This window comes from Bactrocera tryoni, chromosome 2, assembly GCF_016617805.1.
Source record: "Bactrocera tryoni isolate S06 chromosome 2, CSIRO_BtryS06_freeze2, whole genome shotgun sequence".
NCBI lineage: Eukaryota > Metazoa > Arthropoda > Insecta > Diptera > Tephritidae > Bactrocera > Bactrocera tryoni.
Window position 1 is genome coordinate 6,365,699 of NC_052500.1, and position 24,820 is coordinate 6,390,518.

At 39.2% G+C, this 24,820-nt stretch overlaps 1 protein-coding gene across 5 annotated transcripts; it reads right to left on the reverse strand.

Moving 5' to 3' along the window:
• Window positions 1–987: 987 nt before the first annotated feature.
• Window positions 988–23,741, reverse strand: LOC120768020. 5 transcript variants are annotated; one of them, XM_040094481.1, is made up of 5 exons: window positions 8,640–10,068; window positions 7,918–8,005; window positions 5,483–5,820; window positions 4,792–5,388; window positions 988–1,310 (listed from the first exon to the last, which is right to left on the reverse strand). In XM_040094481.1, exons 1-5 carry the CDS (start codon window positions 8,709–8,711, stop codon window positions 1,302–1,304), a joined length of 1,104 nt encoding a protein of 367 aa, XP_039950415.1. In that variant the 5' UTR covers window positions 8,712–10,068; the 3' UTR covers window positions 988–1,301. The 5 variants fall into 5 exon arrangements, with proteins under 5 accessions (XP_039950415.1, XP_039950418.1, XP_039950417.1 ...); XM_040094484.1 differs by lacking the exons at window positions 988–1,310; window positions 8,640–10,068 and adding an exon at window positions 22,526–23,741 and having other exon boundaries at window positions 3,628–5,388; XM_040094483.1 differs by lacking the exons at window positions 988–1,310; window positions 8,640–10,068 and adding an exon at window positions 18,739–19,365 and having other exon boundaries at window positions 3,628–5,388.
• Between the last annotated feature and the right edge of the window lie 1,079 nt (window positions 23,742–24,820).

Genomic DNA, 24,820 nt, shown 5'->3' on the forward strand with positions numbered 1-24,820 from the left:
CTGTAAAAAATTGTACAAAGTCCTTGTGGGCTTCTTTATTGTTGTTTTTATTTTTTTTTGTATTTTTTGTTTATTGTTGTTTTTCTATGAATTATTATTAATTATTTTTTGCTCACCTGTTTGCTTTTATGGTTTTTATAAATATTTTTAATTTATTTCGCTGCTTTCGTTTGCTTTGCTTTTTGTTTTTGTTTTTTACTTTTGCTTTTCGCTCTTGCTCTCTCCCGCTTTGACTCATTTTACATACATATTACTGCGCTATGAGACGTTGTAAGACAATTGCCATTCATGCTTTGTATGCCATTTATTAAAATACATTGAGTTTTTGTTGCTAAATTGTTATTGTTGTTTTAGGGTTTTTTGTTTCTGTATATGTAACTGCAGTTTTTGTTGTAGTATTTTTTATTTTTATTTTGAAATTTTTTTTGTAAGTATTTTTTTTCTTGTTTTATTTATTATTTGCGTCAGTTATTTTTTAGCTTGAGTTGTTTGTTTGTTTGTATGTGTGTTTATTTTTATTTTTTCTAGTTTTTTACTGCTTACTTTTAGTTTTGCTTGTTGTTTTCTTCCGATTTTTGCATATTTTTCGGTATGCTATTTTTATCGCTATTATGTTTTTTTACAGCACAAATACAATATTTACAAATTGTTTTTGTTTTTTTTGTTGTTTTTATATTTTTGCCTTTTTACTTTTATGCTAATATAAAGTGTCCCCTTCTGCCTTAATTATTTAATGCGCTCCCTCGCCCCTTTAATTAACTGTTTCTCTTATTTTTTGTTTTTTTTTTGTTTGCTTTCTTTCTATTTCCGCTTTATTTATGTTTGAATTTTTACTTTCCTCCATTTTATCTGCTGCTTAATTAATTATTACCTGTTACCAATTCTGTCTTCACACTGTTTTTACATCAATTTGCTTAATTTATAATTAATATTGTTTGCTCAATATATTGTTTTTGTTGTTGTAGCTTTTTTTGTTGTAATTTAAAATGGTGAAAAAATATGTACGCTTCTGCTTCTATTTGTTTGTATGTATGTATGTATATATTTTTTATTTTAAACCATTTTACCGGGGCCTCTCCAACTTGTATTGTGTCTTTCATTCTCTCTCGCGCTCTTTCTCTCCTCCTCGTGCCCACACCTACAGCTCCAGTTGCTCTTCCTTTTCTCTATAATTGCACGCGCTGGCTTGATCCTTGCTTACTCACTTGCGCCAATTATTTGTTGCGTCGTCTCTTTGTGCTCCGCTTCCAGCTTCTCCTGCTTCTCTTCTTCTTCTTTTTACTCCTCTTCATATGTATACTTTATCTCACCTATTACAAAAATGTATTTCAAAATTTTTATTGTTTCTATGTATGTATGTATAATGTTTTTTTGTATTGTTGTTGTAGTTATTATATTTATTTTTGTTGTTTTTGTTTTTAATATACATTAGTTGTTGTATTTGATTTGATTTTAATATGCAGCGTGTGTGCGCATGCGCACTGCTCCTTTCTATTCAATGTTCTGTTTTGCCTGCTTATTTGTTTTTGTTGTTGTTTTTGTTTATGCTTTTTTAAATTTATGCGTTGTTGTTTTTCGGTTTCCTCTGTTAAGTTTTAGGTTTATTGTTTTCGCTGTCTCTTGTTTTTGCTTTTGTTTTTGTTGTAAAGTTATTAGTTATGAGTTGTTTATTGTTGTTGTGCTGTCGTTTTTTGCTCTTTAACAAATTTATTGTTCGTTTTTCGTTTGTCTGCCTTCGGAATTACTAAATTATGAGAACAAAATGCTTTTCTACAACAATTTCTCCTGAACTTAATGCATTTGCGGCCTTTACTTAGGGTTTACAACATTGAAAAACAGTAAAAACTTATTTTATAGCCTATAAATATAAACGAGATCAAAATTTTAAAATGCTATAATTTCACAAAAACAACTGTCTTTTCTTTAAGTCCAAGAAAAAAATGTAATTTTTTCATTCAAAAATGCCTTTAATTTGCTTAAGAAATCTTAAAAATCGCAAACAAGGTTGCCAAAAGCTAAAATTTCAAAGTTCTGTTATAATTCTTCTAAGCGATTATGCCGAACTTATTGCAAATATGCTGAAGCAATTTAAGGGCGCTGGTAAAATCTCAGCTGTCAAACGTTTGGTCCACGCGTTGGAAATACTAAGCCAACTCTTGTTGTTTCTTCTGTTTATTAATTTAGCGCGTAATCTTTTGCCGCTTGCTTTCAAGAGCTGCCTATATTCGCCGCTAGTAAAGCTCTCATCGATTCGCCAAACATTAGAGAGTAGCGTATCGAACCTGCTTGTAACTGCCATAAAATGTTGCAAATAAAATATCAAGCAGTAAAAGCATTTTTATGTGGTATCCATGTAACCGCTGACGAATCACGGATGCCTAATACAATGCCTAAGTAGTACCCATATAAGATATCTGGGTATATATTACAATTTGGTTTTTTGTTTTAGTTTTGCAGTTAGTATGGGCAACTGCACAATTGTAGCGATTGTTCACGCCTCTCTACATAAAATTTAAGCTTAGGACCTGCCTTCTAAGTCGCTTGCTGATATGTCTCTCTGAAACCTTTCTATCAATAGTAACGCCTACAAAATTGAGTGTTGAGCTAAAGATGCTATTTTCTATACTCATCTTCCGCCTCGCTGAACATATAAAAAGAAAGGTCTATCAAGAGTTTGCTACTACAGTATTCAAAAATCTCTCCTTTATGCATCATTTTAAGTGATATTAATTTTTCGTTCATTATTTCCTCCGACATTTTAAAAATTTAGTAATCATTGGATTTCATTCAGAAGTTCTTCCAAAGTATTCTAATTTAAATACATAAAAGTATATATGGTAAGAAGAACTTGAAATGGGCTCCAGCACATAGTGATATCCCGTGGAACATTGAATCAGATGAACGGATCAGGATAGGCACTATACTACAATTAGATTCCCGTAAAGCGGAAATTTTTATGTCTCTGACTACTTGCAGAGTGCTAACAGGTTACTGTCTAATAATAGAAGAGTAGGCTACTTTAAAACGTCTTCTATGCGAATGTAAGCCTCTATATGGGAAAATAATCGCAATAGTTCAAGAGTTTCTTGACAACGTCTCGGAGGTTGTACAGAAACAACTTTTCGTACTGATGAACTTCATCAGAAGCATGGGGAGGTGTAGAGAGGGGCCAATAGAGTTAGAGGACTTTAGTCACGGCGATATCACAATGGGCTTCATAAACACTTAGGTGCGTCGTTAGACAACCACTCTACCTGCCTACTATTAGGAGAATAACTCTGCCGACTATTGAAACGAAATAACCACTGTTATGTCCTTTACTACTACGTTGATGACCTTGCTGTTTGATATTAAACATTTGTCCGTTAGTATATTTCAAAATATTGACAGATTCCTAATAGAAAGCTCAGTGCAACCATAGTAAAACGAAAAACGTGAAGAGTTTATAAAGAAGAGTTCGTGACCTGTATATAATATACGTACATACATACTATTCTTTCTTCCAATAACTCTACAGACAAAAATCTTTGCCACGAGCTCTAGGTTTTGACCTTTGCTTGATAAATCCACCTAAAATGCGTAACTTTTGTCTCGAGTTTAAAAATTTATATCGTTTTTGGAATATTCTTTAAAGAGTTTGGTTAAACTCTAACGTTCCAAATTTTGGGTCTAATATTAAGGATTTACGATCGATCTGCCATTACTGACTCGTTTCACAAGCTTCAAAGCTGGTTTCAAAAAACTTTTTGCATTTTTATGAAGTGTTTTTCAACAATATCTCAGGATGCTGAGATTGGAACTCTGTTAGTATTTTATTTTTTATGATTTTAGACTTTTCCGCGGTCGAATTACGAATTGCCTATCCTATATATAGATTAGTTAAACACCGAATTCAGCTTTTCAACAAAATTTACACCCAAAATTTGACAATTAGTATAAACATTAACGCAATTTGGCAACCCTGTTACTAAAAAGTATCGAGATCATATTTTTACATAAAATCGAGTGATGTTACTTAACAGACTTCAGACTTAAAGCTTTTACATAACGTTTCGAAACAAAAATATATATACTATATAAACAAAGAAGAACTGGGACCACAAATTCTCGAACTTACAAATTACATTTTCACATACATTTATGTAAAGTGTTTGCGTGTAGTGTTGTTGGTTTTGATTTTATGTTTCTAAAAGTCTGTTCTTTACGGTAAATTATGGGGATTTGCATAGTTAGGGCTATTGTTGTTGCTGTAATTTGGTTATTATTTTCGTATTTTGCTTTGTGGGGCTTGCTTTCAGTTGCTTTTTTCGCTGTCATTTATTGTGCTTTTCTTAAGCTTTTAAAAACTGCGCGCTTTCACAGGGCCACAACTAAGCTTTCATTGTTACTGACTTTTTGCGCTCATATTTTCGCTTTAATTTTTTCTTTTTTGGTACTTTCATTAACATAAAATTATTTAGCGGTGTATATTTTTTATATTTTTGTTGTTGCTGTACAAAACCTACATACATATTTACCATCAAAACCGCCATAAACATAATTTTCATCGAATTCATTTGCATTTTCACTTTCATTGACAAATCTGCAACATCTCTCTTTCCCACTCCGCTCACTGCCTGCCTCACTCAATCTCTTTCTCTCTCTTGTAATCATCATGCTTGCAATGGTGTGTTTGCTTCGTTTTCTTTAATTTCATGTTTTCGTTATGGGTAATGCGAGCTTTTAGGTACATTTACTTGTAATTAGTGAGAAGTAAAAAGTCTTTGATTTGGCGCTGCATTAGAGACTTACTTGCTGCATTTTATCAAAATCTAAACACGGCCGATGTGGTCGCTGTAGCCTCTGTGTGGCGTGCTGTGTGCGTATCGGTCGGCGGTGTGGTGATCTAGCCGAATGGAAGAGTTTCGCCGGTGGACTAACCGAGCGCACCTCCATCGCATCGAGACCGGTCGTCGATGCGGGACTACTGCGCGAACTATTATAGTGGAAATTATATTTGGGTTGCGGCTGATAGATATGATGGCTGCTATTGCTCATCTTAAGCGATGAGGCGCACACCTTAATCACACTCGTTGAACTGTTGTCGCCAGTGCCGTTGCCGCCGCCGCCAGCGCATGCACCGCCGGCCTGTGCGGCATTGCCGCTAGACGCACCCGACGCCGCTGTTGCGGCACATGACGACGCGCCGCCAGCAGCAGCCTCACCATTTTCGTCATTAACACTATTATCACATAATTTAATATTTTCGATGCCGCAACGCGCCTCCGATAGTATCAGTGGCGTTGTGGAGCGATATTTGTGGCTGCGGTTTGGCTTGAAAGCTTCCAATGGTGGTGATGTGCGAAAATTCACTGGTGTCAATACTGGTTCCAAGAAGTTTCTCAGCTGCTAAACGTGCAAAACCAAACAAAAAAAAGAACGTCATCAGTTAATAATGCTTTCGGAAATATATAATTGCAAATAAACTGCATTAACAACTTACGTCATCATCGGAGCTATGCGCCAGAGATCGTTTGCGATTCTCAACCAAAGTTGAGCTGGAACGTTTCGATGTCGATGCTTCGCCGAATAGCTCTTCGGGCTCCAACGACGACGAGCCACGCTCCGATATGAGTGATGAGGTGGTGCCACGCACCACCAATACATTGGATGCCGCTTCGGCGGCTGCTACCGATGATGGGCCATTGATCACTTCCAGTTCCTCTTCGGAGCTGTGTTGATCGTATAAAAGGTGGGATTGACACATCATCGCAGAAGACGCTGACGAAGAGCAGGCGGTGTCTGTTGTTGGCGAATTCACATCGGCGCAGGAGCTTAAGCCTAAAGAGCGAAAAGAAATGTGATGCGTTATTATGTATTTAAGCTTTATTTCTCGAGTCTTAAATGAGCAAAATTTAGTGAGTCCGCGAATTCGTGAAAACACGTGCAAAATGAGTTCATAACTTATCAGGAAGTAAGTTTTTTGCCCAAGCTTACTACAGAAAATTGAATCTAATATAGACAGATCAACAAAGTTTTTAGTAAATTTCATGAGTTTGAAAGACCGAAGGGTCTCTAGCCGGGCTTTTCTAGACCTTATTCTAGGAAATGATTTTAATTAACAAAGACTACACTTCTAAGTATAAAGAACATCTAAAGATCTATCAAACTTCTGTGTTTAACAATAGATTACTCAAGTGAGAGTCTCTGAATTAATCTATGAGAAATACTGCGAGAATATTAAGTGAATCTGGGAGCCTTAAACTCTAACGAAGCTGTGTAGCGGCACCTTCACAATTAAGGGTCCGGACATTCCAGGTGCATGATCTTAAATCGTAAACCTTTATACATTTGCAGTAGTTGTCATCAAAATGGGGCTTTCTCACCCAAACTCAGCGCACAACTCTGGGTAGGGATGTTTCGCCTTCTCACTCTACATCGCCTTCAAACGAGTGTTTTTTGGCTACCCGGAGAATAGACCGTAAGTCGTGAGTTGCGTGAGCCACATTAGCAAAGGCAGACCTCCACTCCGTTGGAAAGACCAGATGGCGAAGGACCTGACTACACGTGCAATCTCGAATTGGCGCCAAACAGCGAAAAGGAAGAACGACTGCCGCGCTGTTGTAAACTTGACTATAACCGCGTAAGCAGTGTCTACGACAATAAAGAATAAAGAAGAGAAGAGAGTCTTAGTCTTATACAAATCCGACAAGATTTTCTATGGCTTTTTGGGAAGTTAAGAGAGTTGCTAAAGGAGCTCTTATAAATAATTAAGTTGCGGTTCTACTGAGTGTTTACTTTGTCGTAATTTTTTTTGGAAACGATTGTCAGCTCATTGTGAATTTGATATACGTACATATTAGAAACCGATCAAAATTTAGCTAAGTTCACGAATCCTAGAGTATTCCTCCTAAGCTGATACTAAAATTGATACTGAAATTGATATATATTGAAATCAATGAGATCAGACCTCCCTTAAGACTATTTCATTTCAGATTATGATTGAGTATGCCTTAAACATGTTATAACGAATCAGTCTTAGCTGAAACCGATCACAGACAGAAGAAGGGAGAGGACTTAAGGTCAGCAAGTATCTTACAAAAGCTTTTGAGCCTCCGTCGGTTTAGACAAAGAAAGACTTGGGTTCGTCGTTCAGATAGTTATACATATGTTGTTCTCCCATTTTTTAAATATCTGATTTGATAGATACGGTATAAACAATATTTTAGGTGACAGCGGTCGCAATCCTTGAATACCGAAGCTTTATTGCACTGAGTTAAGCTGTTCAGGGTTAAGGTGTTCAGAGTTAAGCTATTATGGTTGATATTATGCTCGGATATAATGCAAAATTTCATTGCAAACCAGCTGTCTACGTAGGAAAATTGGCTCAGTGCATCTGATATTATCTCTACCTTGTCACATTGTTGTTCGGACCTTACTTTGCCCGACAACTTTTCTGTTCTAGTTTGTATAGGAGATGGCGTTGGACTGTTGACTTCATTGATGTGGGCCTTTTGCCGATTTCAACCTTCGTTAGTATGTGTCAAGGTCGTTTCGATTACCGACAAAATACCCCTTAATAAGCTACACGGTTAAGAAGGTGACTCATCTACCAGTTACTTTCTACATCTTCGGTAGAGACTACTTTCTCTGGGTAAACATCTTTTTTTTAAATTTAGACACCGAAATTTCTTTTTGTTTTATTTATCTTTTCACTTAATTAATGTTTCGTGGAAGCATATAGTGTGCTTTCCGGTTGTCTCTCTGCTACCCAACCTAACTTAAACTGATTTCAAATGTTCTAGACAAGGTCTGTCGCTCAAATTTAATTTTCTCCTCGGACTTTTACTCTTCACCACTACAGCACGGTATCATATATACAATTTTTATTATTTTTTTTTTTTTATATAATTTTCAAGATATGCATGCAAGACTCACTGGTTTCCATGTCCAAGTCTAAAGGGCGATGCTTGTCAACATCTAGGACGTCACCATCAGATTCGGTACCGGAATCATTCGACTCGCCCTGAAAACAATACAAACACATACAGTTATATAGCGCGACACATATATATATAGATTTGTGTATGTAAATCGTGTAGTATACATAAATTGCAAGCGCACACACACATACACCGTTGCTAGTAAAATAAACACACACACACATTTAGAAAACTATGAATATGTATATTTTGACTCTGCTTTTGTTTTTGTTTTTGATTTTTTTTTCCTTTTAAACTAACAACTATAATTGTATTGGTGGGCGACGGAATTTCCGGACTTTTAGCGACAGGGATGCGTTCGCAAAACAATATCATTTAGAGAACGGAGGGGAAAACGAAAAATGTGAAGAGAAAAGCGCAGCGCAAACTATAAGAACGCCAAAAGAAATGACAAACGAAAAAAATGTTGAGGAAAAGCCAAAAGAAGCAAAGAAGTAGACACTGAAAACGGCGACGGATACGGCGTTCACGACTATGACAACGATAAGAGCGGCACCAACAACAACCGCTTGCGCGATTACTAGTTTGTAAGGGTGTATGTGTGTGTGGGGAGCGTACACACGCGCGCGCCTGCCGATGTATGTGTGTGTATTGCTGTGTATGTAGGAGCACTTTTTCGCTGGCTGTGTCTGCTTGCCACTTGCGGCGGCCGCTCACCTTTTTCTTAAAAAAACTTTTTGATGCTTTAACTGAATGCTCGCGACTCTTTTGCCTAACAAACTTTATCATTATTATTTTTAACACAAAACCAACTCAGTGTTTGTACGAATATGTTGACTGCTGCGGCGCGTACAAGGCGCTAACGCGTTGCGTCCTTCAGCCAAGCGCGGCGTTTATTTTTTGTCAAATTAGCAGCGCCGAATGCTGCTTGCCGAACCACAGAGAATTTAGTTTATTGCTTTATATGTTTTTTTTTTTTGCAACGCGCACACACTTTCCGCCGTCCGCTGACTGGCTCGCTGCCTATATGACTTCATATACACATGCAGCTGCATTTAGAACGCCGCTGCCGCTAACGTCGTCGTCGTCATCGCCAACATCAATGTCGTACGAGTCACGTTTATATTTTTTACGGCATATGCTATGACTGCAGACGGTGGCAACAATAATAAAAACAACAATAACAACGGCGCGCATGTACTGTATGGCAGCATAGTAGTAGTAGCTGTAGTATTATTACTTGTAGTTGTTGTTGCGCTGTTGCTAGTATTGGTTGTGATTGTGTTTATAGCCGAGCGGCACGAATCAACGAGACACGGATACGCCAATAACGAATGCGCAGTCAAGAACGACATCGTCTTCGGCAACGCCATTGCTATCGCCATTGTGGCAGACATATTTCTAGTCGTCGTCGTCGTAGTCGTTGCATATACACAGTTGTGTACGCTGGCAGCACAAGCCACAGCGCCAATGTGGGTGCAAGGGTTAGCGCTGGCAGCGCGCTGTTGGCGCCGCCGTTTGTCGCTTGCTTGCAATTTCAATTGGTAGCTGGCATTTGTACCGTTATACGTTTAATTGTTGTTATTTGTGTACGAGCGGTGCAGCGTTAGCGCTGCGCTGTCGGCGCTGCGTCTGCAGCTAACGTCGTCGCTGCTGCTGCGCACCTTTCGCCGTAAGATACAGCAAGGAAATATCGATTTTATTGCTACGACGTGCACGACGACAACGACGGGCGACTAACGACGAGTCCTGCCAAACGCATTTCTCAAGTGCGTTTCTTTTTGCAACGCGGAAGCCAATAAAATAAATATACACAGGCAAAAGTAAGGGCGATTTTCAGGCGCAGCACACCGCGGCCACTTTTTTGTTGTAATATTTGCGAAAGCACAAAATTTTCACTTAAACTATTTCGTTCCGAAATTCGTCTAAATTACTGCTGTTCTTTACGTGAGTGCGCACAAATCACAATTGACGCGGCGCCCGCATTATCCGCTGCTTTTCGGCAAAGTTGTTGTTTTTCAAAAACTTAAATTTATTTTTCATGCCCGTCTGGTATACGTATGAGCGCTTATAAATAGCATAACCAGTAGAGACTCAAAACGCACACATATACACACACATATATATATATATATACAACAGTTATAAAAGCTTGAACACAACAAACACGCTCGCACGCCTTTGCCAAACGCCTGTCGCCGGCAAGCACCTTTCTCAAACTAATTGAAAAACTATGCAACGCTGCTCTCGCATGCAAGCCAGCAAACAACCCGTCCTAAGTATGTATGGCAGTAAAACGTTGCCGATTTATAGGCGCGCGCGCGCGTACAATACAACTCGCGCGTACTCATACCCACACATGCACATACGCGCGCACCAATGCGGTGACCACCCGCGCATAGCACACCTTCACCATCATGCGAGCAAGCACCAGCATACATTCACGCTCATGGCCACCACTGTCGCTCGCACATACGCCTACATAGTAAAAAACGTAACGTAAACTACGTAAAAGTCCTTCGGCGCGCGTTAGTCTGCTATCTATAGCGCGTACGCTCTCTTCACTCACACTTTTCCATGCTCACTAGCTGGCCCGCTCTCTTGACGCAAGCGCACCACTGCCGCTTCAATCCGCCTGCTGTCTGCTACGTCTCGCGTCATGCTATGCCGCTTGACGTGCGGCGTGTTGTGCGGCGTGTTGTGCAGCTTGTTCGTTGGCCTTCGCGCGGGTCGGTGTTGCGCCGGGTTACGCTTTTAATTCATCGAAAACAAAACAGAATGGAAACAGACTGGAAATGCGTCAATGCAATTTTGTTTTCGTCTTGCGGCGCTCAGTTCGTTCGCAAAGTTAAAGCACAGGAACAACGAAAAAACACAAAAACAAAATTCGCTGAAACAACACGAGTGAGTGGCATATGTGTACGGCTTCGAGTAGCGCACCGTCGATTAGCGATTGTTTTTGCAAGCGTAGCATTAATGCCGGAAGTATGTACAATGCGAGGGTAATCGATTATCGAAAGTGTTGTGCATGGTCACAATGCCCATTGAGCAGTTTCTGGTTCTGGTAGAGTGTGGAAATTTTAACAAGGGGAAGGCGGAATGTGTTTAGAGAATTTTCAGTTATTTATTTCTTCATTTTTTTCGGTTTGCGTTTTGATAAAAAAAGTATATAAAAATTACTTTTTTTAATGTTACAACAATCAGCTATCCTCGCGGACTTTATGTTCTATAAAAGCGGACTTAAAACTAAATATTCAAATTTATGTTGGGCTGTCTCAGCAGGTAAAATATCAGGACAAAATATTAGGACTCTAGAATCTGTATTTGCCTGACATTTCGTTGGACAAGTGGCTCACTTTTATTCTAGAGCTAGCGCAGGTTCCAATACGTCCATAATCTTCAAAAACTTCCTCGACTTATCTATGATGGGCTTATCACTAATATTTAGTTTACGCGGATATTTTTGATTCTCTTCTAGCACATTTTATCTAAGCTATATTGAAAAAGCTTGCAAAGTTGAAAGTTCTTGGTGACACAAAAAACTGGGCTCTGTTCCTGTGACCTAGATCCAACGTACGCGATGATTCTTTCTGAACAACGAAAATGGCTTGATCTGTTTTTAAAGCCGCTGCAGAAAGTTGTTTTACTTATATCCCCGCGGTTGAATATTTTTGGTGCTTATTTTATTTGGCTTAATTAAGTTCCAGGGCCTTCTCAAATCCACTTTGGATAGTGTATGGTTGAGGAAATATGTGATAGAAAAACATCAGAGGTTTGCAATGAGGGCTAAGCTGTTCGCAAAGCATCGGCTCCTCGCTCGTACTCCTCAAAGACTATCCCGCTAAATACGATTAATTCCATATTAAATGACTACCGCGCTTCCGGTATCTTTTGGGTGTGGTAAGGAAATTGTGGATCTATCAATATTAATTAGTCCTTAATAGCGGTGATCTTATAAGTTTTTATTAGTAATAGTAATGAGTGTATTTCTAATAAGTATAAACTCGACTCCCCAATCGATGTTGATGGAGCAGAAATTCTATCGCACGAATAGCAATTATCAGTGGCAAAGACAAATACTAGCTGCTTTTGACAGCACGAATAGGAGCTGCTTTTGTACCGCCTTGTCTGAATTTGGTATCCTTGCAAAACTAATATGGCTGTGTAAACTGGCGTTGAGCAATACTAAAAGCTCCGTCATAATCAGGAAGGACCTCTCAGAGCCGTTCGATACCAAACGAAGACACAGACAAGGCGACTTCATATCGTGCGATCTTCAATCTACTTCTGGAGAAAATAATTCGAGCTGCAGAGCTTAATCGAAACGGTACAATCTTCTATTAGTGTATATGTATACGCTGATTGATATTATTGGCAACAACAACAGCGCCGCTAATTCTGCTTTTTTCCAGATGGGAGTAAGTAACCGAAGCAAATAGGTCTGGTAGTGAACGTGGGCAAGACGAAATATCTCCTGTCATCAAACAAACAGTTGTCGCATTCGCGACTTGGCTCCCAAGTTGACAGTCATGACTTGGAAGTCGTAGATAATTTCGTCTATCTTGGAACCAGCAATACACCAACAACAACGTCAGGCTCGAAATCCAACGCGGAAGAACTCTTGCCAAAGTTCTACTTCGGACTGAGTAGGCAATTAAGTAGTAAAGTCCTCAGGTATGGACGATGACAATATCTGATGAGTCAGCGCTACGAGTTTTCGAGAGAAAGGTTCTGCGGCGAATACCGCATTCGATGGAACGATGAGCTGTATGAGATATACATACGTCGACATTGACATAGTTCAGGCTTGGTTGGAAGAGAACACTCCACTTTGAAGGTTTTCGATTCAGTACCCGCCGGTGGAAGCAAAGGAAGAGGAACACCTCCACTTCGTTGGAAATACTAGGTGGAGAAGTACCTGGTTACGTTTGGAATCTCCGATCGGCGCCAAACTGCGAAAAGGAGGGACGACGGGCACGCTGTTGTAAACTCAGCTATAAGGGGAGGACGATTAAAAAGTGGTTTGCTAAGATTGAACCAGGTGAAATGGGTAACGAGGACGATAAATCCAGTGGACGTCCTAAAGAGGTTGTTACCGACGAAAACATCAAAAAAGTCCACAAAATAATTTTGGATGACCGTAAAGTGGAGTTGTTAGAGATGGCAAGCACTGTAAAGATAAGAGAAAGCTCCGTGCAAAATGCGTGCCTCCCAAGCTCACTTTTGAACAAAAACAACGACGAGTTGATGATTCAGAGCAGTATTTGGAGAAGTTCAAGCATAATAAACCCACGGTTTTACGTCGATTTGGGAGAATGGATGAAACATGGCTCCATAATTTCATTCCGAAGTTTAGTCGACAGTCATCCGAGTGGACTGCACACAATGAAACCGCTCGAAATAGTGAAAAAAGGCAACAATTGGCTGGCAGTGGCTCGGTGCTCATAGGGTTTTTCGTGATCTGTACGGTATCGGCCAAACAAATGCGTAATTTTGATTTTCTTTTCGGCTTACCGAAACTAAAGTCCATAAAATTTATGAGCTGTCATTCTAATCTACAAGTATACTTGTATTTAACAATAAGTATCAACAGAAGTCTGTAGCCTCTCTAAGCTAGTTTTTTTTATATTTAAACATATGAAGATTAAAAAAATAACTAAAAGTGATAACAATTTATGAAACCCTGACGCCACTTTAAAACCTACAAAATGCTCTCAAAAAAAGTCTATTTAAATATATAGATATGTGTATGTACATAAGCTCGGGATTACGAGTACGCTTGAGGAGTACATACTCGCCAGTGTATACAAGTACGAGTAAATGTACGTTCTACGAGTACGAGTACGGCACCTAGACTAGTAAAACGGACAGCCACTTAGGTGTATGAGTACTATTAGTACGGTTCCTGTGTGTGGTGTGTAGGCGGCTTTTGTTGTAGCGTACAACAACTTACTCGCAAAAGCGAGAATACGAGTACACACGCAAACGTGCGAGAGTGCCAGAAGGCTGTAATTACGCGCGCCAAGGTGTAAAACCGAACGAACTTCGTAACTAATCGGCTTGTCTCGTTGTGCGTAGGTGGGCATTTTCCGGAGGGTGCACACAACGCTCGAGCAATGGGTGACGAGGACGCGGGCCAAACGAAAGGACTACAGGGAAAGCGCAACCCAACCAAAGGGAATGTTTGATACAGGGGCAATGTAAGCTGGCGTGGCGCAGGTGGCAGCAGGCGGAATTTGTTGCTTACGGGTACGCATTGGTGTTGCGCGCGCGTGCTCTTTGTAAGTTTCCGCTATGGGTATTTACATATTACATATGTGTATGTAATGATTCAAGTGTGCAAAGTTGTAGACTTGACAAAGCAGACTTCGAACTGACGCGCCGACAGTCAAACGTAGGGACGCGCTGGCGTGCCAACTTGTGGTGCGGCGGGCTGACGCAAGCACTCACACTACAACTGACAACTAAACAGGCGCTTGTCAAATTTAGCTGAACGTTTGACAGTTCGTGCGTATAAGTGTCAGCATGAAGCGCTTCGGGCGTATGTAGTAGTAGCAAAAGCTTGCTCACTCGTGTAACGGCAGAGTTGCACATAGCATTTCTGTCGCTTAAAGCCGAAGCGTTGCTTTATGTTTTATTGTTATTTTTGTCCGTTTGGTAGTGAAATTTTCGTTTCGTTTCCATTGCGTGTATTTGTTTTCGCTTTTATGAGGCGTGCAACATGCGTGGGCAGAAGTTTAACGGAGCGTGTGAGCGTGTGAGCGTATGTGTGTTATGCAGCGCGTAATACGCAAGACCTTACGCTACGTCAAATATAGCAATAAAACACACAAAAACAAACACAATGTGAAAGCAGAAAAGTCATTGATATGCGTAGACTTTGGCTTTGATGTCACAATTAGTGTGCGCTCGCAAAGTAGTAGCGGTATGGGTGGACTCGCGTGCGTATGCAATTCGAAGCGCGCGTTACGCACGCGGTAGTAAGCGCTGTTGGGTGTAAAAGTGTTGCGTGTAGCAAGCGCCTTCGTAGCTATAACAAAGTTTCGATGATTGCGTATATTTCGTTAATAAAATGAACGCGCCGCGTACGCTTAATTAACACTTCTCATTGATTTTCTGTGACGCGCTGCCTATTTTTGCACATTTCAAAGTGAGTTGCCTTACCTTAGTACTAATATACCGATATGCGCGCCGCCTATATTTGCACGTTTGCGTTATGCGCGCATATCTTTTACCATTTTCAGCGTCTTTTCTCAAATCACTTTGTCCAACAACTAGTCTACGTTTAGCGCCGCTTACAACTGCCGCTACACTTGCGCCTTTTTAGCCTTACTCTTCAACTTTCATGCCTAGTTGCCTTATTGTCTGTCTACATGCAAGTCTGCGTTGCGACGCGTCCCCAGCGCGTTGCTGCACTGCGCCTGCATTGCAACGTCTTGCTTTTACACAGCGCGTTCTGTATCTATTGATTCACTTTTGCTAATATTTGCAACAAAAAGTGCACTTGAGCTGCTTAGACGCCGTCCACAGCGCGCACGCCAATCATCGCGCACTTCATGCGCCATTCATATGTAGACACTTTGCTTGTGCAAATATTTGTATGCGTTAGCGGCGGCAGCGACTGGGTAGCCGCATGGTACGAAGCGCAACAAACAACACTACAATTCCAATAAGAATAAGAGCGCACATCCAGCAACAATGCACTGGAAGTGTCTGGGTAATGAAAGAAAAGTGTTGTTTTGCGGCGCTCTGCTGCACTTTGTGCATAATAGTATTTGTTTTTGCATTGCTTCTTTTGAATTTCTGTGTGGTACCATATCAATCTAATTTTAGCACAAAAGCTATAGACTGCCTGCACCAACTGCCAGCTATTTGCTGCGCTCACGCACGTACCATATTACGACGGCTAGTATTTTACTACAGTCCGTATATGTAGAGCGCTATGTACTTTAATCACCTTACACAGTCTGCTGGCTGTAGTGCGAATATCAAGCGCTAGCTTGTCACTCAGTCATTCAGAAAATGCGCTTGCATGCCACCTGTATTTGGTTGAAAAATTTCATTGCAACAAGCTGCCGGTTTAAAAGTCGATGAGTGATTCATTCACAAGATAAGTTGGAACAAGTTTGCTCACATAATTTACTTTCTGCCTATTTTACACCTAATAATATGGATTTTTGTATTACTGCTTTGAAATTACATTAATCGTAAAAAAATATTTTTGGAATTCATGTGAAAATTAAGCGACTTGTTATTCAATTGAATTAAGTCGTAATCGCTTGGCAAATAATAATTTTATTAATAGGCGTAAGTAGCTGAGATCAACTCAGCTTGTTTCCATCGTCATTGCTGTCGAATGTATATTTAGTAAATAATAATTTTCACCTATCACTGCAGTCAATGACTATTAGTTAAAGTCAATTGATAAATAAACTTAAACGAATTTACAAAACCCAATAAAACGTCGCCATCAATTCTGAGCGTCGTTAACTAAAATATCTTTTCTCTAGAAAGTAAGAGATCATCATTCAATTTCCTTTGTAATAAGACAAATTGTTTAATATTTGTCTATTCTTTCGCCTCCATTTGCCAGAAAATGATTAGCAGTCATTGAATGAAACATAATGACTCCAGCATAGGAATCAATTAAGTCGCTTATAAGTCAAAATTGGAAAGATTTGCGAAATTTTTTACTGACTAGTCAATTAACTAAGCGGAAAATAAAATTAATCATTTGTGAACTTGGTTGCTAATCCTTTTTTGGATAAAGTTACATTTTAATTATACTCGGTAGCAGGGCATTATAATGGATTGTACAATCACTTTGCCATTAAATGGCTTGTGATTGAACTAGTCTTCAGCTAGTCTCTGATTAATCATTAATTAGTTAATCTCAATGGTCTCAAACAATTAATTATTGATTAATCAGAGACTAGATAAAGACGGACTCTAACATATGTGTCAGCTTTTAATTCGAATTCGTTGATTATTCAATTAGCCATTAATTAGTCATATATTAATCTCATTAAGCAATAATTAATCTCAATAAATTAATTATTGATAAATCAAAGACTAGCTAAAGGCGGACTACATCTCAAGTGTCGACTTTTAATACAAATTCATTGATTAGTCAGTTGGCAATTAATTAGTTAGAAATTAATCTCAATAAATAATATTTAATCTCAATACATTAATAATTGATTAATCAAAGACTAGCTTAAGATCGACTCAATCACAAGTGTCGATTTTTAATTAAAATTTATTGATAAGTCAATTGGCCATTAATTTGTTAGAAATTAATCTTAAAAAAATAATTATTAAATAATCGAAACTGGCTAAAGATGCACTCTATTACAAGTGTCGACTTTTAATTCTAATTCATTGATTAGTCGATTAGTTATTAATTAGTTACAAATTAATCTCAATAAATGATAATTAATGTAAATAAATAAATTATTGATTAAGCGAAGACTTTTACTTCAAATTCATTGATTAGTCAATTAATCACTAATTAGTTACAAATTAATCATTTAAATTATTTATTTAAGATTCTAAATCACTTTTGTTCTTAAATTAGTAAATTGACTATAGCATTGAGTTAAAATTGCTAAATTACTCAACTGAGTTCCGAAACGAGCTTAAGTTGTTCACACGCCTGGTATTCTGGCAATTGTTTTTATATATCAATCCAATTGATTAGTGTAATATTGATTAGAAGCAATTTTGATAGCTTTTCAACTTTTTGATTGATTTTTTGCTAATTAGTTAAGTGTTGAGTTCATTAAACTAGAAGCCATTGGTATTCAGTTAAATATTATATATCACATTCCATTTCGGGGAGTCGTCAAAAATTAGTCACTAACTTAAACAGGATTCTTCTTATATATTCAAAAATACATATTTCATTTCCAAAACTTTTAATTAAGTCATTCATTAATTAGTTACTATATTACCCACAACAAATTTAAGTCAATTAAATACTGAACTAATTGCGGACAATTCTTAGTTATTGATTGGAACTCAATTAAGTACGTCAATGTGTTTATTATTAGAAAAAATTGTTTTAAATTTTCTTGCCACCAAACTTTAAATATAACACACATACTATATACAGATGCCACCAATTATTAACTTGCCATTTTTCAACGATACCCCTGCAACGCGAGCAATTTGATTTTCATTCCTATTTTTGCAAAGGTTTTTTGCACTTTTACACAAATTATTCGCACATTTTCTGGCCGCTAACGTATTTATATTTACCCACACTTGCCTGCGCGCTCTCACGCTCTTCTTCATTGACACTGTCCGCTACCCTTTTACTCTTTACACATGACTTCTCCAACGCGCTCACTTCTTGCGTACTCATAACTGCAAGACGCGAGGCGTGAGGCAACGCTTGCGATGACGCGGATGCAGGCGCGGACAACGACAATGAAGACGATGAAGGCCAGCGCGGTCCAAAAGAAATTAACGCGCTGACATAACCGCTAACGTTTTGTCTACAAACATTTTTTGTGCTAGCCCATAGACGACGCGCTAAAGCTCGCCGGATAAATTGGCGACAGCGCACTAAATAAACGAGAGCGCCGCAGCTATATGGAGTGCAAGCACACAACATATGACTTACATAGCTGTTTGAGGCGACAGCAGCGCTGCCGACAATAATGTGTAAAGCGGTGAGCAGCGCGCATGGAAAAAATATGAACGGAACCAAAATGAGTACAAAATAATTTGTAGAAGTTGCGCGTAACAAAAGGAAAGTTCACAGAAATCCTTAAAAAATTTTGTGAAACGTCAATTTAACTGGCACACTTACTGCAATTCACGAACCGCTTGCGTCTGCTGCTACTACTACTGCTGCTGGCAATAGTGTGTACTCTTGGCTGCGCCTCTAAGATTATGGCACTGTCCTGCTCGAAGTACTGACATTGGCGTTGCGGACGTCCAGTGACGACGCTACCAAAATGTTGAGACAAACTATGTGGCACTGAATACAGCTAGGACGCCGTCGGCTCCTATGGTTATGGCTATTCTTATGGCACTCTACACTGTACACGGCACTTCACTGACTGGCTGAACTGACAGTTGAGACTGCACTGCACTCGCGCAATGGCACACACAAACAAACGCGCGTTCATACACTGCATCGATGGCATGGACCAACGCGGTGCGCCGACAATGGCGCACATAAAATCACTGTTTCACAGTAACAATCACTCATAGCCAGCCCCAGCGCACTATGCCATATACTTTGTGCGGCGCGCTAGCATATATATTTCCACATATATGTACATATGTATATATGCATACATATAAAATTTAGTATTGGCAGAGCTGGCTGTGTTATGTAGTGGTAAGTTAGTAGTAGTAGTAAGTAAGTGCGAACAACTGCGGCGCTTTGGTTAGTCCGCTCTGTGTGTCCTGTTGAAGCTGCAAAAGGGAACTGAAACCGAAAACGAAATTGAAACTGAAAAACGAATTGTCTCCATCAGCGAAAAGCAAAAGTTTAGTGTGGCGCCCGGTGAGTGTAAGGCGCGCGCGTTGTTGGTCACAGAGTAAAAGCGCAGCGTTAGCAGTGAGCGCCAAGTCACAAAAGACCGAAAACCAAGCAGACACAAGAGTTTTGGAAGCGCCTGCTTATACATACATACTTTTATGTCTCATATGTATGTATATAAGGACACGCTTGCATATACTACTCGCTTTTCTGTAGTACACAGTGATGGCGCTTTGTTGTTGCGCTTGTGGCTGTGCATGCACGGCACAATGGCTGCACGCGCTGCTCCACCAAGCGAATGAATGGTGTCCGTGCATGCCAATAGCTACAACAAAACTCATTGTTTGTGTTGTTGCTGCTTCGCGTAAAAGTGAGTTACGAGTGCAGCATGGCGTCACATTTGTTAGCTGGCGTTGCGCAAAGCGTCAGTCAGTGGAACTTGCCACACGAGTAGCGCGAGAGCGTTGAGCGCGTTGCTGGGTGCCTGTGTGTGCCTTAATGGTTCTCAAAAGCGTTGAGGTTTGGTTCTTGGTTGATGCATCATTGTTGCTGCTGTTCTTAACTTGCTGCAAAATGTTCAACTTCCAGGGTGCTGCCAGATTGTTTTTTATTCGAAATATTGTACTTTTGTTTAACTTAAAAATTTTTGGAAATTCTTTAGTATTAAAAAAAATTTTGATTCGAAAAACTTTAACACCAAATAATTATTTTAGTGGGTAATATTTTTGTTTTCTTTTTCACGTAATTTAGACATTTTTCTGTTCTAAAATTACACAAAATTGGAAGCTCACAATCAAATTAAATGATTTGCAATATTTCTTGCTATAATAGCAAACAATTTAATTAAGCGCCTAAAGGTAGACCACGTTGAAATATTAGTATAACGTTGCCTACATTTAGGCGAATATTCCACGCAATTAAATTTCACCTCTGCTTAACTTTACGGGCGACTTTATCGTGGACTGCTGATCAAATCTGTACTTCCCTACCAAACATTTTAAAATCCATCGTAAGATATAACACACATATTTTTTCTAAATGCTTAGTAAGACTTACAGTTCGTCACTTAAAATGCAAAAAACGTATCAACAAAAAAATGGTAATTGAGTTTTTTATTACCTACGATTCACTACATCTTATTATATATATTTAGCATAGAGTTTTCAGCTTCCGCTGTCAGACATAACCAATATATTGGTTAGTCGAAAAAGTATTTTCGTATTCCTAATCAAACTTCAACTTATTTTTTTATTTATACTAATAAATAAATAAACAAATATTCTTCACTTTTTTATATAAAAATTTTTCAATATATTTCGAATTTCTTCATTATTCATTGTGAACAGCTATAACTTCTTTCAACTTCCCCGAACTTAATTTTTGGTTAAATGAAGCTTAAAATCTCACCTTTTCAACTCTATACGGTATGACACAATGCGATTGGGTGCATTGGAGAGAAACAATTATTCAATACAACAATTCAATGACAACAATTGACAAAATACGAAAATACTCTTTCGACTACCCAATATAACCATTTTATAACCAAAACTCTGATTTTTTTCAAAATGAATGGTTCCTATTATATCGTTCTTCCTTTGTCTACAAATTTATGAAGAAAGATGTTATGCTATTTTTAGTTTTAGGTTACGAGTTGTAATTTTTATATAAGGCGTTGCCACACGTTTCGTTATTCTTTTTTATCAATTTTACACGAAAATAAATTTTGAGTAGAAATTTTGTGAAATATTGCAATCTGTTTGATATTTTCTGAAAAATTCAATTAATAATCAAGAGTGCCTCACTAGCTTCACTAACTGCCAGTATTTCGAATCCCTACTAATAAAATCGAAAAGCTTTAAAATATTCCGTAGCACAAGCTGGTAAGCATGGCAAATCGCCGCGCACTGAGAGCAAATGACTAATAATTTTTTATACTCCAATGAGCTCATATGAGCTGGGTGAGAGCACACAGCCAAAGCCACCCACCCACTCGTCACTCGCTACACATCGTCCCAGTGGAGTAAAACAGCAGACAGGCCTACGTGCGCTCTCTTCACCATCTTCACTGTGCTCATTGAGCTCGACCACTCTTTCATATAGCAAGCACCTAGTACAAGCTTATTTATATTCTTATATGCCTATAAATATTTATATACGCGTACGTGCCCACACACTTGATTGCTCAGCCGTTTTGCCAAAGTGCGCTGCCGATGATAATGATGATGATGACAAAGGCAACAACGGCAAAGATGTTGACAAGTTGAGCGCAGTACACAGAGAAAACGGGTGAAAAAATAATTGAAATGAAATAATAAATAATCAAGCAAAGCGTATACGATAATCTTAAAACGTTTGCAAATAGAAGAGTCACCAAAATATATACAATAAGAATGAAGCGCGCACACACACCTACAGCAAGCACAATCAGCTTCAGCGTCAGCGTCAGTACCAGCGACAGCAAATGACGAAAATGTTAAAGCGGAAGATGTGGATGAAGGTAACCAGTATATGGAAGATGAGCGCCAAGAAAGAGCGCACTCCGTTCGGCAGCGCGCTGCGCTGTGCGCGTATATTCTACTATACTACGGCTGAGCGCTGCTTCATAAATTTCGTAATTTCGTGTCTTTACTTTATTATATGAAAATAAATGTATTTATGTACATAGAATACGTACGGCAAGTACTTAGAAATGTATAATAAATACGCGCTAGAGTTTTCTAAGCAAATAAAGTAAGTCTAAGCTTCCGCGCTGATCCGCCGCACCAGTTTAAATCACTCTTCTGGCTCTTTCTTTATTTTGTAGGATGCAGCGCGTGCTTAAAACTAACAGCGCTGCTTTCATTGGTACAAATATTTGTAAAAATTTATTGAACCTAGGCGCTTATACAAAAAACTTTAAAGGGAGACATAAAAAGTGACTTTGCAAATACGCGCTTAGTTGCGGCTGCTGCAAAAAAGATAACGTTGTAAAACAAATCAAATAGTAAGCAGCCATAAACATAAACTGACAGCGCGCTTTACGCCTGCAAGGCATATAGCCTACCGCGGCTCAACGGCGCGTCGTCTTTATACTTAATGTTACATAGTTTAAACTTGTACTTACCCGCTGTACGCTGTGCGCGCTGCTTCAGCGCTGCGCTCGACGTTAACGCTATAGCGCGCCGTCGCTCACTTATTCTTTTTGATGTTTTTGTTGTTCTAACTACGGCTATTGGTTCTTTAGTTAGTACTTTTCGTTGTTTTTCGTTTTTTTTCTTTGCTCGCGACGTTTACTAATTTTGCGCTGCCGACGCCGGCTTGACTTTTTGGCCAACGTTCGCGTTTATTGCTTTTACTTGCTGTAATATTGTCTTATTTTTATTTTTACTGCTATTTTATTGCACCTCCTACGTGTACCTTAAACTTTACTTGCTTTGTTTGCTTTTTTACCGTGCTTGTGCTGTACGCAGCGCATAGACGCGTCTAACGCGGGTCACGAAAACATCACCTATTCTCTATTATTACCACACTCTTCCGCCTACCGCCTTCAACAAGAGCCGCAACAGTACTAGCGCTTTGGTGTCGCGGCTGCTGTGGCTCTAGTGATTGTCGCTACTACTACGCTTACTACTCGTAACTTTGTTGTTGTTGTTGTTGTGGGCTGTATTGCTGCCGCCTTCACTGCCGCTGCGGTTGTAGTAATTCTTGTTTGATTTCAATTTTTTTTGTGTTACTTTTAGTTTTATTTGTTCCTCTTCCAGCAGCATTCACTGAATCGTAGCGCTGTCGGCTACTCGAACTTTTGGTGGTTTGACTACTTTCTGGTTTTTACTAGGAGTCGCGCTCACTACTATCGCTTTTTGTATGAACACACACGCGCGCACACACATACTCAAGTATATTACTCAATTGTTTTACACATCATGCTATTTACGAGCAAACACTCAAGCGCACTGTGCTGTCTTAACGCCTACGGCCGGAGTTTAAGTACATAAATGGCCACGAACGGGCAGCGCGACTGCCGCAATTCTTGTTTTTTGTTTTTCTTCGACGACGTTGCAGACTAGCTGTCGTTGAAATTAGGCTCTTTTCTTATTATTTATTGTTTCTAATTTTCCAGTTTCGTAACGCGCGCGGGTGGTAGGTGTGCGGTTGGACAACTCAACAAGCAACGCGCTGCGCTAGTAGCAATTATATTTTCCAATAGTAGTATTAGTTGTAGTAGTAGTAGCACCGCGGACGGACTATACGTGCTGGTAGTGATAATAGGTACTGCTGGCGTTTTGTTTTCACTGCTCACTGGCAGCGCAATCGAAGTATGAACACTGTATTGTTGGAGATTTTTTTCCAACTACGGCGCTGAATTGTGTAGAGCGGCAGCGCAAGTGAAAATGCACAAAGTATATTAACAAAAAACCTTGAGCGCTAAATAGACGCTCTCTGGAGCACTTTATTTTGGCTGCGCGTTTGCAGACAACGTAAACGCTCTCACCGGTGCTAAGGAAGTGTAGCAGAGTACAATACATAAAAAAGAAAACAAATTTTACGCTTTCATTGTAAAACAGCGCCAGCATCGTGTGGCGCGTGCTTTATGGCGCTCAGCAGCGCCCACCATTGCTCAGGCGCTACGCTCTACGCCCGGCGCATGCAGCCGCAACTCTCTCGCATACTTAAAAAACAACAAATAACAATTTTCAAGTTAACGCCGAGAGTAACGCTTGCCACTTATAGTCAAAATACAGGGGCTTCAAAGTGTATTATTTTCATGTAGGTCTAGAAATATTTTTGTTACGTAATTAATCGAGAAGTCTTGGTTTGCATTATATCTGCATTAGAGCGCTTCTATTTAAAAACCAAATATTGCTTTTCTTGGATTTGGTATAGTTAGACCAAGTACTATAGTTCTCGTATTCGGTTGATAAAAATTGTTCGAAGTGGTTATCTTTCGGCGGGTATTCACAATCAGCCTGCAAAGGGGGAAAGAAAGTAGCATTATACCTTTCAAAGTCTATGCTAACATGAGAGGTGACAGTTGCTACGTTCTCAATACAGTCGGATCTACTAAGATAGACCGGAAGGACTATTGATAAGTTAGGTTAGTCTGGTGGGCTAAAGAGCCACGCATAGACCAGTTTTGGTTTTTTGTGGTGCCAGATGGAGTTCAGTTACGAGGACCATGAAGAGTAGTCATCCTTTAGCATGCCTGCGCTTGACGCGTACTTCAATAGACTATGTGGCCTGACTAACGACACCTCTTCCAGTGTCTTTGGGCCCTGTCGAGGTCGTAAAAGTGCACAAGAGATGTTCCATTGTTTCCTTGGCGCCTTGCTCTTTAACGGTATAATTTTTTTTGGGACTTAGTAGTTATATAAATTTTAAATAAATTTGTAGGAATATGATTCTTGATTACCATCTCAGC